The sequence below is a fragment of the Engystomops pustulosus genome, chromosome 4 (genome assembly GCF_040894005.1).
Source record: "Engystomops pustulosus chromosome 4, aEngPut4.maternal, whole genome shotgun sequence".
Classification (NCBI taxonomy): domain Eukaryota; kingdom Metazoa; phylum Chordata; class Amphibia; order Anura; family Leptodactylidae; genus Engystomops; species Engystomops pustulosus.
In genome coordinates, this window is record NC_092414.1 from 160691555 (window position 1) to 160709839 (window position 18285).

Consider the following 18285-nt stretch of genomic DNA (forward strand, 5'->3'; position numbering starts at 1 on the left):
AATGTGTAGAATGGACATTAGATCCATATGTGCGCTGCATATAATACCTCATCTGAATTGTTCAAAATCCTCAAGAACTTTCCTTCCAGGTCTATTTCTTCTATAGATACTGGTCCAGAAGAAGAGGCCTCCTGAACTATCTTATAGCCGGGTCTGCTCTCTCCTCTTTCACTTGCTTCCAACTTTCTCTTCTTACCACGAAGCAATCGACTTGTCTGACTTACGCTGCTCCTAGAAACTGTGCTTCTCTGAGATGGACTAGGAGACAGCTTCAACCTACATAATGGAGATAGAGCAACAGTGTCAAGGATATATTAATCGTGACTGTATAAGATTTGTTTAACTACAGGGCAATTACAAACTTTGTTGAAATATATGGCATCTATTGAAGCATCCAGGCCTCTTTACAACATCCTGGAGATCCTTATAACCTGATAAACCCTGACCTGCAGAATGTTCTGTGGTGACCTCAAAAGCCTTTTGGTCATCTCTTCACTGCACCTACCCCCATCCTTGCATCTAGGGATTCGGAAACAAAGAACTGTTTAAATATTCCTGGACTCTCCCCCCTCATTAACACTTTGCCCAATCCTGAATGACCCTGTGGGAGGTTCTGAAACCTGAACCAAACTGAAGATATAAAACAATAGGAAATACATATGGTGTTCACTCTATGGGGGCTGCTTGACAAGCTGGGTGTTCCATATTTCTCCCACCTCCAGGGAATCAGGATTTACTTTAAGTTGTAAGTTTGTTATTTTTCTCCCTTTTTATTTTATAACCGTTTTGCCGTGTTGTGTGTCATTTTATTATGCAATTCTTTTGTTTGCTTTTAACATCTTTTGATGCACTGAACAACTTTTTGTAATTAAAGCTTTTCACTTTAAATTTTGGTCCCTGTATGCTCTGCGAACTCATAGCCTTGTAAAGTGTGGTTAGCTGTGTTACTGCTAAAGTGCTGAGTGTGCACGTCTAGTGGTGTGACAAGGTGACTGCTTGAGAAGCAAGAGTGGATGTAGAGTGGGATACTTATTGGAATTGCAATAAGTGGTGGCAGCAGGTCTGGTGCTGGAGCTGTAGGAGGTGTGATTTATGCTCAATTTGTGTCCTGAGTGAAAGGTGAGCGCAAGTTTGAGTAGGGCAAATTAACCCGCACAGTTGCACCCCACGTCACGTGAAAAGGCAGCAGTGGCTGGTTATTTTTCACCAGTTTCTGTAGTTTGGGGGAAACTCAACAATATGCTGACCAGTCAAGCAATAATGTGCGTAAACAAAGACATAGCGTTAGGCCCCGTGAATACGACCGTATAAAAATGGCTGTATAGACAGCCCCATGCATTCCAATGGGCAATACGGCTATACTTGTACATGGCCGTATTGTCCAGCGCACCGTAAGTGAGCCATATAAAAATATAGAGCATGTCCTATTTTCCACTGTATTTCCATTCCATATGGCCCATAAAAGTCAACGGGAACGTATAAAATATGGGCTAAATACTTGCTGCATACGGCTGTGCGCTGTATGCTGCCGTATATACGTGCAGTATCCAGAACCAGTGGGAAGTGCATTCTGTCAGCCAGCCAATAGTCAGCCATCCACCATCTGCCAGCCCACTGTATTTTATAAAGATACGGTGCAATATGTTGCCATACTGTTACAATACGTCCTGTATTTACGGGCAGAATACAGCCGTATATATAGAACAGAAAAGACCATACAGTCGTGTGCATGAGGCCTTACAGTGAGCCTACACTGTTAAAAGGAATAACATTTTTATGCACTTAACTATTTCCTCCCCGCTAATTACTTTGCCAAGACAATAGCTTATTACTGGTTTATAAAGTGAAGGGGTACCTCTGCTCTTCTCCTTCCAGCATCTTTCTGTATGCATTTATCTCCATATCTAGCGCTAGTTTGACGTCCAGTAACTGCTCATATTCTTCCAGTTGTGTCTGCAGTTTATGCCTCATGTCGGCCACTTCTCTGTCCTTCTCCGACATTTGTCTTCGATGCATATCTTGTGCGCGGTCCAGGATCTCCTGTAACTCTCTCACCTTGTTCTCCAGCGCAGAGTTCTGCCAAAGAATTACATTCAGCAAATTACTTCATCCCATTCACCTGGTGGAAGACTATTGTTTTGTGTGCAGGCGCTCCCAGTAAAGTCATATGCTCTGGATACCGCGCGGGGAGGTCAATGGTGTAACCAGAGCGAGATAAGGTAGTGCCGTAGCCGGAGCATATCCATGCAGAGACTAGCACACAGCTCTTTCTGATATCTGATCACCGTTTGCTTGAAAATAATTTGCCTTAAATAAAAAGGTGTTCAATATTTCCATAAAATGGACAAACATTAAAGATTACTGTGAAAATAGAAAAAAATGTTTTTTGGACTCTTGTGAAATACCAAGGGCAATTCTGTCAGTATTTTGGAGCAGTATTTGTAAGTGCTAGTATTCGGTGCCAGCTACTGCCCTACATGCATCCCATTAAAGCTGCTGGTAATCTCTCATCTCATCCTTTAGCTACCACAATACAAGCACTGATGTTTGGACAGGATGAACTCAGACAAATATTCGATAACTACTTCAAAAATGAATGCAAAGTCCATATACAATAGACAGCCAAGTCAACTACAAATATGTTGTCACCTTACAGAGCACGGTCTATTGTGGTGGCATTATTGAAAAAAATAACTTTGAAGTGCAATGTCTGAAGTCCAGCTCTCCCCACCACAATGGCCCCTATACGGTAACTGACATTCATCAGACATCTGTAGAGCAGGTTATGATGTCCCTGGATGTAGGACAGCCTATTACAGCACAGGAAGCTTTCTGATGAGAGGAGAGCTTGACTTCAGTGTCAAGTTCTCCAGCTCCCTGATTTTATACAACCAGTTCACATTTCACTTAAAGTGGTTTCTCTGGATGATGCCACGACACTGAAAGAAACATGATCTGGAAGGTGATAAGTTATTCGATAACATACTGTTAGTGGTCTAATTGAGTCATTTTCTGATAACAGGTTCCCTTTAACCCCTTACTCACCTGAAGAATATGGCACTGAATAGCTATTTAAGGGTGTGTACACATGTTGCGGTTAAAACTAAATCACTAACAATTGAATTCAATTTTGATTCTTCTTTCAGTGCAGTTTTAATTTGTGATCATGGAAAATACTTTTCATTATACAAATAAGATTATTTGCTGAAAAAGGATTACCCCTTTAAGTAAATTTGCCTCCCCTATTCAATAAATGCATTTTACATTTTTAAATGAGGAAACTGCACATGGTACTGTAGACTGTAGTTTAAAACTGCTTAACATCTGCCTCATCATAAACAGCAGCATGTGAATGCAGCCTCAGAATGCAAGGCAATCAAATGACTTTGTAATGAAGACACTAGAAAATTGAAAGGTTTGAAAAACATAAAAAAAAACCCAAAACATCCACACCTGATCATTGATAGTGTCTAATATCACAACTTAGCGCAACATTTGTATACACTTGAGATGCGAAACCTGCACAAACCAATATCAAAAGTGGCTCAGCTTTTGGAAGAATGCAGCCATGTTTTTTTTTAACTCCCAGAAAACCCCTTTAAGCAACTTTTTGTTGACTATTGAACTTTTTTTTACCTATTTTTCTACAATTTATTTCTGATAAAACACAGTTTCAAACATTTAGTTACACACATTTTCACTTCTAATAAATCCTCCTCCGAGCCCCAGATTGTACCTCTCCAGAAATGGGGCAGTACCTGCTTTTGATATTGACTCAGCTGTGAGGACATTGTATCAATTCTGAGTTTTGAAGACACAATCTCTTCTCTTGTTGCACTCGCATAATCGCTGTTCTTTGCAGCCGCAAGTTGCGCATTCTCCAGCTGTAAGATATTCAGAAGATTTACCAACAGTTATATGGAAATACAGAACAATAATATATATCAGAATATGTCATATCGGATAAATCATTTTTTTTTTTTTTTTTTTAACATCTGTGCACAGTGACACTTTAATACATTGTTCTGTGAGTAATGGTAGATTGTCAGCTCCTGAGCTGGCCCCTCATTCTTACCATTTCATCAAATATCATCATTGCTCTGTAATGTCTTATTTTATTAGCACATATACCCCATGATCTGTAAAGCGCTGCAGGATAGGGTGGGACTATATAAAGATTATTTTATAGCAACCCAAAATAATTGCATTGTTAAAGATCCATATTAGCATGTGCATAGACGTCATGGCAGTGGCACGCTTCAAACTCCTATACCTCCTGAACATTCTGCATCAATGTATTTTTTGGGATCACATAACCAACTGTTAAAAGGTGTAGTCAAAGTTACAACCGGCGGTGGGTGCTGCTTTTCTAACAGTGGATATCTTGTTTTCTGTCAGCAAGAAACACAAAACTGATCTTAATGGGGCGATTCTCCTACTCAAAATGACACCAGAACTCTGTTTCTAGGTGCCACGGTTCAGATGGTATAGCCATTTGAAATAAGTCACCCTCCAGCCTGTCAGCTTAAGGCTGAATAGAGAAGGAACTGCAAGGAGACAGGGCTGAGACAGTACATGCGCACACTGCATATGAACCTGGAGAAGGGTGATGGATTGACGCAGTACATAATTGTAAACTGTATTATATTTTATTAAATTTTACTGCCTACTAAAAAAAAACTAATGGGAAAACTTGAAATTTTTTTTATTAATTTCTAGGTCAACGCAAAAGAAAAATCATTTCATTAATCCTAAAACTATCCTATCAGGTTAAAGTCTCATGTTATGGAGAAAAAAAAAAAGCATAGATAAAATTGAGAACTACAAAAATTTACCTGGATATTCAGGTACAGATGACTGTAGAACAAAAATAGATTAAACAAAAATGGCAGGAAATTTAAAAAAAAAAAAAAAAAAAAAAAAAAAAAAATTACTGGATTTCCTTGCACCAAACATCTTTGAAATACGGGTTGAGTGATTGGTGTAAATTAAAAAAAAAAAAAAAAAAAATTCAAAACACTCTCGCTGTTCTGCAATGTCCACATGCAGGAAATCCAACATTAATTATATCCAAAGCAGATTCCAGGCTCAAAATATGGTTAAAAGCCTACAGCACACTGTAAGTTACAAATAACACTACATTAACAGAGCCTTATGGGACAGCCTTCAAATACCAATATTGGTGTTTTACAACATTTTCTGGATGCAATACAGCCCTATGTGACAGTAAATGCATAATGCTCAATTTATCCCTGCCATAAACGTCCTAATTGCAGATAGCATGTGTATAGACATCATGACCAACTTCAAATGGCTCTCTTGAACTGACACCTAGAAACAGGAGATTCTCCTCTAGTATGACACTAGAATTGTGGTTCTAGGTGCCAGGGATCAGGAGATGTGACTGTCTGAAGTGAGCCCCCCTGGAGGATTAGCTGAAGCCAGAAAGCAGAAAATGCTTAGACACTTTGCAAGAGTACATGCATCCTCTGCAACTATCTCTGAACCTGGAAAGGTGACTATGTCCATATTTATTGCAGAAAACATTTTATGTAAAAGGTCAATACAATTTTGCTGATTATTTTTTAAAAGAACTAATGGAAAGTGACAGAAGGCATATTTTTTCACATTTTTATTTTTCTTCTAATTCTAGCAACAAAAAACATTAATAAAATTATTCTGCAACTTTCTTGAATGTCGTAAAGAGTGCAGAACAGAACTGCAAAAACTTACCTGCATATTCAAACAACAAATGTATAAATCCAGCAAAGCCAACTAACCTAAATTTTGAGCAACTTTAAAACGGCAACTTCAGAAAATTTAGATAGGAAATAGGTACAAGTATTAAGCCTATTACCTTTGACCTGACAAACTCTCTGTGCACTTCCAGGACGACCCTCGTATCACTGAACTCGGCATGTCCATTCAGTCCAGTGATCTGGTATGTCTTGTAAGTAAAAGGAGTAAACCTGCTGGTGTGAAATGAGCTTTGGAGGGGGCATTGTGTGAGGCCATGAAGCAGAGGCTTTCTCTCTGTCCTGCTGTAAGAGATTCTCTGCAATGTACATCGATACGCAGTGATTGATTCCGTACTTCAGGTAATACACATTTAAAGTTGGACAAATCTGCCATTCAATTAGCGTGGGTACACTTCTCAGAGTTATATAAGAGAAATATAGTCCTCTATAGTAAAGTCAGGAGGACTGGCCATTGTCAACTTATGATGCAGTCTCATCATTTACTTTCATGGCTTAAAGACTTATATAGTTTTCATCCTATAGATCTGTACCTGGTCTTCATCTTTTCGTGTCTCTATCTGTCCTTGGACCTCACTCTCTACCAACCTGCTTTCTAATTCCAAATCTTCTCTTTGTTGCTGCTCTAATACCTCTTTAGCCATCACAGTAACTCCTGAATAATACATCTGCAGATATAAATATTTTACATTTTCCACAATGAATAACTAGACTTATCTCCCCAATAAACTTCACATCAATATTAAGGCAAAGTTCACAACTGGTTTTAATACATATAGAAAAATTAAAAACCTTGTGTGCAAAAAAATAAAAAAATTCATCTTCTGGTGATAATAACCTTTTCATACTTTGGTGTATGGATCATGTCATTTTTTGCAAGTTGAGATTACTTTTCATTGCCATTTTAAGGACTATAACGATCTTTTGATCACTTCATATTTTTTCAAATGTTGCAAAATGGCGAAAAAGTATCGGTTTGGATATTTGGGAGTTATTTTCCGTTACGGTGTTAAACGCTGGGAATATATATATTTATTATTTTTTGATAGATTACAAATTTTTGGACACGGCCATGCCTAACAAGTTTATGATTTTTAATTTTTACTATTTATTTTTATATCCGATCTAGGGTAAGGGGGCGAATTAAATTTTTAGGTTTTTTTTAAATTTAAAAAAAATAATTAAAACATTTTTTTTTAAGTTTAAGACCCCCTAGGGTACTTTAACCCTAGGTTATCTGGTTGATACTGGCATGCTACAGTATGGCCGTATACAGGCTCTTTACTGTTCATGTATTACAATGTGCTATTGGCATTGTAAAAAAACAAAAAAAAAAAAAACAAAACTACATAGCTTCGGGTCTTACAATGAGCCAAGATGGTGGCGCAAAGCTGCTAGCACAGATCGTGGGTGTTACCAGTGGGTGTTTGCTGCAAAATGCAGCAAACACACACACCTTGTATGGAGAAGACCAGTGATCCCTCTCCATAAACCCGCAGCAGACATGTGATGTACTAATATGTCACACATTGTTAAGTGGTTAATACAAGTTTAAATATAGGGCAATTGTCTGCTTTCACCTACAGTATAAAGTTTATTTTTACAAAAAAAATCGGATTATAAATACACCACTAACAAAAAGGTATATTTGGCTTTCAAGGAAAGTTTATGGAAAATGTAAGTTCATGCTACAGTGATATATTATGAAAGTAGGGCATTTAGTTAGAAGCTTTCAATGGTGATTTCCTGATCTCAAAACAGTTTATTAACCCCTTAAGGACGCAGGGTATTTTCGCTAATTTCTCGCTCTCCATCTTCAAAAATCCATAACTTTTTCATTTTTCCGTGTATAGAGCTGTGTGAGGGCTTATTTTGTGCGTAACAAATTTTACTTTCCCATGATATTTATTATTCCATGCCATGTAGTGGGAAGCCGCAAAAAATGTACAAATGTGGAAAAATTTAAAAAAAACTGCATGTGCGTCATGTTCTTGTGGGCTCAATTTTTACGACTTTCACTCTGCGCTCCAAATAACACCTCTACTTTATTCTTTGGTTCGGTATGATCGCGGTGATACCAAATTTATACAGGTTTTATTGCGTTTTAATACATTTTCAAAAATTAAACGAATGTGTACAAAAAAGAAACATTTTTTTGCCATCTTCTGACGCGAATAACTTTTTCATACTTTGGTGCATGGAGCTGTGTGAGGTGTAATTTTTTGCGAAATGAGCCGACGTTCTCATTGCTACCGTTTTGAGGACTGTGCGACATTTTGATCATTTTTTATTACATTTTTTATGTCATCTAAAAAGGTGTAAAAGTCGCGTTTTGGACATTCGGGCGCCATTTGCCGTTCCGGAGGTCACCGCCGTCAATAACCGTTTTTATATTTTGATAGATCGGCATTTTGGGACGCAGCGATACCTAATGTGTCTGATTTTTACTATTTATTATATTTTATATCAGTTCTATCGAAAGGGGGGTGATTTGAACTTTTAATATTTTATTATTTTTTTACATTTTTTAAACTTTTTTTTTCTTTTTTTTCCCACTATTTCTTAGACCCTCTAGGGTACATTAACCCTAGATGGTCTGATCGCTTCTGCCATATACTGCAATACTACTGTATCGCAGTATATGGCATTTCTGCTCACTATACATTACAATGAGCCACAGGCTCATTGTAATGCATGTGCAGAAGCCATGTATCCTCGGGTCAAACGAAGACCCGAGGCTACCATGGCAACCGATCGCCGCCCCCCGATGACGTTCGATGCAAGCACCGACCGCGGGTGATAGCGATGGGTCATTGCTGCGATATGCAGCAAAGCCCATCTCTGTATGAAGAAGGCTCAGCCCGTGAGCCTTCTTCATACAACCTTCACAGCTCCATGGCGGATATATCCGTCACGGAGCGTGAAGGGGTTAAAACAGAAGCCAACATTGGTAGGCATACCTCCACCCAAAAAAAAAAAAATAAAAAAAAAATGTCTGAATAACTTGGCCGGTTGACGACAAGGTCTTATGTTGTTCACAATTCTACTAATAGTTTGTTGAGGCATTGCATCACATTCTTCATGAAAGGTGGTCCTGAGATTCATCTGATCCAAAAGGTTATCAATAAAGGGATAAAGGACTACAGAAAGTGAAGGCCACTACATTTGAGGATCCATATTCTCCTGCAGCTGTTTCCTTACGATGGGACGTTGATGAGCTGGTGCAATGTCAACCAAGACGATGAAATTAGGCCCATGTTGTTCATGCAGAGACACAATGGGGGTCATTTACTAAGGTAAGATTTTCCCTGTATTGCCCCGGGATTTTGGCGCACGCGATTGGATTGTGGCGCATCGGCGCTGGCATGCGCGCGACGGAAATCGGGGGGCGTGGCCGAACGAAAACCCGACGTATTCAGAAAAACCTCCGCATTTAAAAACAGAAAATCTGTCGCGGAGCTTCACTCAACCGGCCTCTGTGTATTGCAGTGCGTTCCGATGCTCTTCAGCGCAGCAGCGCCACCTGGTGGACGGCGGAGGAACTGCCTTAGTGAATCCCGTCCGGACCCGAATCCACCGCAGAGAACGCGCCGCTGGATCGCGAATGGGCCGGGTAAGTAAATCTGCCCCATTGAGTGGATTCATGATGTTATACAAGTAGTATGGGCTTGAAGGCAGCAGGAAAAGGGGAAAGTTTGTCCAGCTTCCAACGGCACATGCATATAGGCATCTAAAAATCCACTTTATTAGAAAAAATAATAGTATAAAAACATCATAGGATGTCCATAGTAGGGGGGAAACTGACGCGTTTCAAACCAGCAGGTTCTTAGTCGTAGCCTGATGTGAAGGAGCATTAAAGCACAGGTGAGATATTCACATGAGGCAACGAAGAACCGGCTTCCAGCATAGTAAATAGACAAGGTATACAACTATAAAATATAAAAGGAAAACTACTAATAAAGAAACATGAGATCTGTTTTATACTTTGGACCATATGGAAATCTAGTTTGAAGAGTTAGGATCCAAAATGGCTTCTCGTCAGCACAATCACCTGGTCCAATACCCTCCTCTAAGAGGGCGGGGTACAGATTCTATGGGAATGCCAGACAGATGAGAAACATCGCAATTGTGGACCTCATCGCAATTGTGGACCTGTGGAAAATAGACCAGACAAGCCTGAAGATAAGGCGAGTCCATCAGGTTTGTCTGGTCTTTCTAAAAATTTTATCTCACCTGTGCTTAAATACTCTGTTCTAGGTCCTTCACATCATGCTACGACTAAGAGCCTGCTGGTTCAAAACGCGTCAGCCCCCCCCCCCCTTCTATGGACGTCCTATGATGTTTTTATTCTATTTTTTTCTAATAAAGCGGATTTTTAAATAACTATCTGCATGTTGATGGAAGCTGGACAAACTTTCCTTTTTTCCTTCTGCCTTTACTGGTTACTGGTGCCCCAACCCAGGTGTCTGTGCATCTACATACCATGCATGCTACAATGGAGGTGAGCTGAAAATAGATTTTTTATTTTTGTAGTATGGGCTTGACACTGTACTAATTACAACGTGTAGTGCAGTTCTGTATTCTGTATCTTATTGAGCTAACAGTTACAAAGTAGCCTTAGGACATCCACTTCCCTTCCAGTCTCTTAGCTTTAACCTGCTGATGACACTGACACTTCAAGCTGAGCGGCAACTTCCACCAGCAAAGATCAAGCTTGAAGCCTTGCAATGGTGAGATACTGTTGACCAATTGTTAGATTAAATCTTGATCCCTTAGTACAAAATGTGGACAGCATGACAAGGAGGACTGTCTAAATACCAATTCTAATTGAAACAGGAAATGTATTGGACAATTCATTGATCAATCATTGTGACTTTCCCAAATATGTAAAAGAACAGCGAGGTGTGGAAAAAACATTGAACATGTTATTCAAAATGTTAGAAAAGATCACATCAAGTTAATACACATACACACAAAAGGACACACATTTGAACCACAATACCAACTATGTAAAATCTAAGGCGAAAGACTGGGCCATTAGAGTACAAATATTTTCAGAACCAGCAAAATCAAATGTAAATTCAAAGTCAGTGGTTGAGTAACATGTAACCAATGGGACAGAGCTTTTAAGGCTCCCTTCAGATGAACATATGCTACGCCCATCCAGGACCCGAGCGGAGAGGGACTAGTGCTCCTCCCATTAGCAGCAATGCAGACAGGCTGTATGTACAGTGGAAGATGGAGCATGCTCCGTTTTCCACTGACTGTTGAGTCAGGTGGGCAAAACAACCATTCAAATGGATTGCCATATCGCCCATTCAAGTGAAGGTGGCCGTGTTCAGCTCTATGAAAATACTCTGAAGGGATGTTTTGCATATTTTAATCCTCAAGAATACAGCAGAGAACAGAACGCTGTAAAGTTCTATAAATGACTGCATTATTAAGAAAAATCTATAGAAACGAATCATCATCCACAGTCCTGCTAAAATTGTATTAGTTTGTTAAAGAGAAGAGCAGAAAAAATACCTTGGCACTAAACGTCCTCTCTAGTTGCTCCTTATAGTCCTGGATTTGCTGCTCGTGGTCTTTCCTTAGTTCCTGCAATGCTTCTGCTAGTTTGCTTTCAAATTCTATACGTCGGCCAGAATCAATTTCAACAATCCTGGTATCATGGCGCTTTTTCATTTCCCGCACCTCCTGCAGAGTAATGGAAGCATAAATTCACACTTTCACAAGATTACCTTTCAGTTTGCTTCAAAATGCCCAAAAAACGTTCAATGCATTAATTTAACATGTAACCAGATACAGAAAAATACTTTCAAAACTTTTCTACTTCTACTGCAAAACATGAAAAATATTCTAGACTGTAAGCTCTTGTGAGGCAGGACTCTCGCTCTTAATACAGTCATATGAAACAATGTTTTATTGCTTTTGTACGTGTAACCACATGATATGTAAAGCAGCGCAGAATATGATGGAGCTATATATAGGTTCCATAGGTTTGTTCTCAAGTTGAATTTGTATGCAAGACGAAAATGTTGAATTAGTACTCACCGGTAATTCGGTTTCCATCTAGTCCTCCATGACGGCCCACTTGGAGGATGCCCCTTGACCTCTGTAGGGACAGGAAGCAGAGAGGTTAAAAGCCTCCCACCCGCATCCTCCCGCCAGTGTCTACCAAATAACTACACCGGTGGATGGTAAAAGAAAAATTTTTATTTGTACGTTAAATATTCACATACACTTACAGTACAGGAAAACATAGGGAGGGAAAATATATAGGCCGTCATGGAGGACTAGATGGAAACCGAATTACCGGTGAGTACTAATTCACCATTTCCAAAACGTCCTCCATGACGGCCCACTTGGAGATCTACCAAATAAGTAGAAACTCTAGGGTGGGATGATCGCCTGTAGAACCTTCCTTCCAAAGGAGAGGGTCCTGAGAACTTGGCAAGTCCAGACAGTAATGTTTTATGAAGGTAGATGGTGAGGCCCAGGTGGCCGCCTTGCAAATCTGCTCCAGTGATGCGCCTCTTCTTTCGGCCCAGGAGGCCGACATAGCCCAAGTGGAATGAGCCTTTAGATTGGTAGGAACCTCCTTCCCTTGCAACGTATAGCAGGTAGAAAATCGCCAACTTCAGCCATCTTGCTATCGATACCTTGGAGGCTTTTTTCCCCTTGTTTTTCCCCTGGAATTGAATAAACAAGTTATGATCTATGCGCCAGGGTTCTGTAGCCTGCAAATAAGCTAACACAACACGTCTTACGTCCAGAAGATGCCATGAGGCTTCCTCACTAGAAGAAGGATTCTCGCAGAAGGACGGAAGGGTGATCTCCTGGTTTCTGTGGAATTTGGATACCACCTTGGGAATAATACGGTCAGGAAGAATACGCATATAGGGTTCTTTGATGGAAATAGCCTGAAGTTCCCCCAATCTCTTGGCTGTAGTAACAGCAATCAGTAGAGTAGTTTTTAGCGTTAAGTTTTTAATGCTGGTACTATCCAGAGGTTCAAAGGGAGGTCTGGAAAGTGCGTCTAAGACTAAGGTGAGATCCCACGAAGGCGTCCTCCTAAGAATCTGAGGTCTGATTCTGGAGGAGGCTAGGATAAATCTCTTGACCCACCTGTGGTCTGCAAGGGGAAAATCTAAAAAAGCGCCCAGGGCCGAGACCTGCACCTTCAGGGTGCTAGTGGATAGGCCCAATTCCAGGCCCTTCTGCAGAAAGTCCAGGATCTGGAAAATATCTGGGTTGAGTTGAGATGGAGGATTATCCCCACAAAAGGACACGAATCTCTTCCGAATTTTGTGATAAATGGCAAAAGTAACTTTTTTTTCTACTTGCCTTAAGTGTGGTTACTACAGCCCTGGAAAAACCCTGCGATCTCAAGAAGTCGGACTCAGGATCCAAGCTGCTAACTGAAGCTTCCCCGGGTTCCCTGGATGCAGAATAGGACCCTGGTGCAGAAGATCCTTCCTCGGAGGCAGTATCACCGGTTGTTGCAGGGCCAAGGACGTCAGTAGGGGGTACCAGCTCTTCTTTGGCCAATTCGGACAGATGAGTATTACCCTTGCCACCAAGGGAATAGGGGAAAAGGCGTAGGAGAGAGGTTCGGTCCAAGGATGACTGAAGGTGTCTAGTCGATCCTTCGGTTCCCTTGCTTCCAGAGAGAAGTATAGATGACACACTGAGTTCTCCCTCGTGGCGAAGAGGTCGATCCGCGGGATGCCCCCAAGATCTGTCAACTGGAGGAAGATTTCCTGATTGATGCACCATTCATTGGGAGAGACCACCCTCCTGCTGAGAAAGTCTGCTTCCTTGTTCAGAACTCCTTTCAGGTGAGTTGCAGAAAGGGAGAGTATGTTCTCTTCTGCCCAGGAAAAGATGGTGCGAGTTAGGGAGGAAAGAGCTACAGACCTTGTAGCTCCTTGTCGTCTCAAGTAAGACACCGCCGTGGTGTTGTCCGACAGTATATGGACATGCTGGTTCTTTAGAAGAGGGTTGGACTTTAAGGCTTCCCAGACAGCTCGCAGTTCCTGATAATTTGATGGTTTCTTTGCTAGTGAAGGGGTCCAAGTTCCCTGGCCGTAGCCTGCCCTCTGTAGGGACAGGAAGACACTGGGGGGAGGATGCGGGTGGGAGGCTTTTAACTTCTCTGCTTCCTGTCCCTACAGAGGTCAAGGGGCATCCTCCAAGTGGGCCGTCAAGGAGGACGTTTTGGAAATGTATATTTTATCATTATTATTATATTTATCATCTGTAGTTCCAGACAAAATTTTCTTTTGTTCCAGTGACAATTGGAGTTTCTACATTTTTTGCTGTAATTGGATTAGGAATTATCAATAAAGCTTCATTACAGACTCCTTACAGCTGATCATTGCAGTCTGGGACTATAGTAACATCCAGAGAGCTTCTCCAAAGGTCACAGTGGGCAGAGGGGTCTGTCTTTAACTAGGGGTCATCCGTAAGTCGGGTGTCCTTAAGTAGGGGACCGCCCAGAGGTTGCACTAACATTTTTCCAGAAGGGTAATAATACTCCTCTCACCATTTTTGAGAGGAGTACATCATTTTCATTGATAAATATAAAACTCCCAGGCGTATATATAGTGTTAATAGACGTTTATTAATAGAAGGAAAAAGTTACAGCTCCTATTATCTGTGCTTAAAAGGGTTTTCCCACAAATTCAAGTTAGGCCCTATCCTGTGGATTGAATTCTCGGGAAAACCCCTTTAAATAGCAAGTTGAGATCAACGCAATTTTATTGCATGCGTTTTCTAAACTAAATGTTGACAGCAAAGTAATAAGGCAAATCTCCTCTTCTCAGCTGTTGTGATGCGCTTGAAAACGAGTGTAATATCGCCATGTGTGACCTCACCCTTCGGCTACATTCACACTACCACATGGGGGACATATGTATAGTCGCAAGCTTGTGGCCATACATACGCCCCCAACAGTTACAAGTTATAAAAGCAGCTACAGAACGATGGACACGCCTTCTGCATGATAGATACATCCCTCTCCCATGCTGGAAAGGGAGGTGATGTCACATGAGGGGCAAATAATTAACAGCCCAGTGGGTCAGGCATTGTGCCCGGTGCTCTGTAGCTGCTTTCTATAACTTTTTTAACAGCATTCCCATTGTGTCAACATTAAAGAAGACCATAATAATAGTGGTAGATTTCCTTTACCCATCCGTTGTTGACACAAATCAAATACGTTTTTACAAAGTATATTACCTGACTGTGAACATTTTTCTCAAAATCCAATTGTTCTTTAAGAGTTTGCAGTTTATTTTCCAGATCAACTCTCCATAGCATTTCATCATGGAGCTGCTTTGTTGTGTCTCTTAATGAAATTTCAAGCTAAGAAAAAAAAAAAATACACAGTACATGCTGACTGAATAGAGATCGAATAGCAGAGAATCCAAACTAAGTTTATACATTATGTGACTTAAAGGGTGGTCCCAATTCCAGGAAATGGGAAGGCTCTCCTTCGTAAACTCTACCTTGCCACGCCCCTCGGTTGACCACGTGAGCACCATCTGAAGTTTTCCATCACAGACTTAAAGTGTAACCATCATTCTGAATAAAAAAAAACCTAAAATACATAATTCTGCTCCCGTTGTCCCTGGGAATCATTCCTCAAAGTATTTTCCCTCTCGGTCCTCATTTAGTATCTTTATTGGCCCATAACAACCAGGGTTTCCAGCTCTCAAAAAAACTACAATCAGCAAGATGGGAGGGCGGAGCCTGCCTCCTGTCACCTCATCACAAGCCCCTGCTGCTGACCATTGAGACCAGAGCTATCTATCCATCTCTCCATCCTATCTCTGTATGCAGCTGTTATGTCATGTGACCAGGGTGACATCGCAGGTCCTTTAGCTTTTTAGCATCAGAAAACTACACCAAGCATATATCTCATGTAATCACAGCAGCCTGCATGGAGAGGAGTAGAAGTCCATGGAGGCTGCTCTGATTTATTGGATATGTTTTATGTTTATTGTTTTATGTGGATTTTATGTAGATCCAGGCACTGTGGTAATCTTTTTATATGTGTTATCCATAGCCTCATTCCTTCTAAAAATCAATGTTTAAAGTTGTGCTAATGAGCCCAAATGGTTCTGGAGGTCTTATCAGAGCCCCTCTGTACTGCAGCTTCACATGCTGTCACAATTTGCAAGGAGCACTTCCCCCTCGCTCTGCTTGATGTGATCACACACAATGGGGGGAAGTGCTCCTTGCACACTGAGGGAGCAAGGTGGAGGATGACATAGTAAAAGCCTGTGAAGCTGCAGCAAAGAGTAGATTTGGTAATGTCCCCAGTGCCTCTTCTGGCTCAATAACATAATTTTAAATGTTGATTTTAGAAGGAAGGAGTCCATGCATAACAAACATAAGAAAATTACCACAGTCAAAGTGCCTGGATCTAAGCAAGTGTGCTTGGTTTATCATGTGTGATTTTCATGGTAAATTTCCTTTGATAGGGGTACTATTAATACTTGATGCGGCACAAGACAGATCTAGTTTCAGTTTAAAAAACAACCCCTTTAAGACAGCAGATGTGTTACATGCAGCCACTTACACCTCCTATCTGAGCCTTTAGGTCCTGAATCTGTTCCTCCAGGTTCCTCCTGGCACTTAGTGCAGTGTTGAGCTCAGCTTCCTTTGCATTTAGTTTGGCTTCTAGATCTCTCAGCAGGTTCTGAGCCAAAGATAAGTCAGATTCTTTTTTAGCATTTCTGAAAATAGATTAGAAATTAACATGTCAGCTCTCGCTCCAGTTCTACCAATAGTCCGATATGGGAATTTGAATCTCATTGGGGTGAACAATGATATTGTTCTCATCACGGGTGTATTATACATTCCCCTTTATTTCAGTCTGTAAAGGGCTTTTACAGATATATATTTTATTTATAGACCAAAAAAAATTACACAAACTATATTTTCTTGGAGAGAAAAACAGCTAGTCATTTTTAACACATTTTTTGATATTTCCCTTTCATCACAGTAGTTATTCATAGGGAGGCGAAAATCTTGTGATATATGAGAAACTCAGCTTTGGAATATACCTATTAGCAGGAAATATCAATATGGTTCTGTCCTGTATATATTTACAGACAATTATGGAGCAAAGGTCACTAAATTTGTGGCAGACAGAACATTAGGCTAGATTTCTGCAATACATATAAAGGTGGGTGGTAAATAATGGGACTGGACCCCCTGAGTATATTGGGTGTTCCAGTTTAGATATATAAAGGGCTATCACACACAGCAGATTTGTTAGGCTGCTTCGCATCTGCCACTGAAACTAGAGTACATTTGGTTTTGGCCACATTCAGTATCCACAATTATTCCAATAAAGAAATCCCCCCATCCAGAATTCCATGCAGACTCTGATGGGAGTTCCTCGTCTCTGGCACAGGTGTGAACATCGCCTTATAGAAAGGTTCGACTGAACTCCGGCGACAAAACCGGCTGTGTGTGTAGATAAGGGCAGCAGCAGCGGGTGTAGTGTGGTGCCGTGTTACTACCTGGCCTGCAGCTGCCGGTGCTCCTCCCGGGTCTTGCCCAGCTCCACCTGTAGTCGGGCGCGCTCGTTGGCGGTCTGGTCCAGCAGTTTGCGGGCGTCGGCCAGCTCGGTCTCGTAGAGGAGGCGCAGGTTGGACACCTCCCGCGTGGTCACCTCCTCCTTCTCCTCCAGCTGCAACTTCAGCAGCGACTTGTCCGCCTCCAGGGACCTGACCCGCTCGATGTAGGCGGCCAGCCGGTCATTGAGGTGCCGCAGCTCCTCCTTCTCCTGCAGCCGGCTCAGGCGGGTCGGGCTGCCCGGAGAGGGGGCGCCTGCTGCGGCTGAGGAGGAGCGGGTACTCCTGCCGGGGGTGGACGCGGCCATGTCTATAGCACCTCGCTCCTATCGGGACCAAATGTACGAGTGCGGCGGCTCCGAGTGTCCCCATATATTACCTCCCCGGGAAATGTGGACCGCCGTGCTCTGGTACCGGTCCGGATAGTGCAGTACTGCCGGCTCTCAGCAGGTGACAGCATCCCCTATAACAGTGATGTCGAACCTTTTAGCGGCCGAGTGCCCAAACTGCAACCCAGGACCCCCCCATATTTATCGCGAGGTGCCAACCAAAAATTAAATCAGTAACTTATTGCTCCCTGTTCTTTAACAACGTTCGATTATATTGGCCTCCTGAGGAAAGATGGAAAATTTACTTCATTTCAGCTTCTTTCCAGTTTCCCTCTGTACACAGCAGAACGTCTTCCAAAGATAATTTGACCCTGTCTACTCATTCTCCCTCTTCCTACAGTCCCAGGTAGCGAAGTAAGTATCACTTAAATTTATGACTGAAAGCAGCATCTTTTAAGTTGCTTGGAACTGCAGGCAGATTCTTTGAGTCCTGTCTGTTGTGCTGGGGTGATGGCCCGGGTGCCCACAGAAAGGGCTTTGAGTGCCGCCTCTGGCACCCGTGCCATAGGTTCGCCACCATTGCCCTATAAGATGCTATGGAGGGCATGCCCT

At 41.6% G+C, this 18285-nt stretch overlaps 1 protein-coding gene across 2 annotated transcripts in view; it reads right to left on the reverse strand.

Annotated features, from left to right (window-relative positions):
- Positions 1-17815, reverse strand: part of LOC140127533 (lamin-B3-like) — a 30290-nt gene extending 12475 nt beyond the window's left edge. Inside the window, exons 1-8 of one of the 2 annotated variants that reach the window (XM_072148341.1) lie at positions 17291-17815; positions 16342-16498; positions 14997-15122; positions 11283-11453; positions 6290-6424; positions 3759-3884; positions 1856-2076; positions 48-276 (exon numbers count right to left, since the gene is read on the reverse strand). In XM_072148341.1, the coding sequence (XP_072004442.1) occupies positions 48-276; positions 1856-2076; positions 3759-3884; positions 6290-6424; positions 11283-11453; positions 14997-15122; positions 16342-16498; positions 17291-17652 (1527 nt within the window). In that variant the 5' untranslated portion in view covers positions 17653-17815. The remainder of the gene's footprint in view (positions 1-47; positions 277-1855; positions 2077-3758; positions 3885-6289; positions 6425-11282; positions 11454-14996; positions 15123-16341; positions 16499-17290) is intronic. The other variant, XM_072148342.1, reaches the window with a different exon arrangement.
- Between the last annotated feature and the right edge of the window lie 470 nt (positions 17816-18285).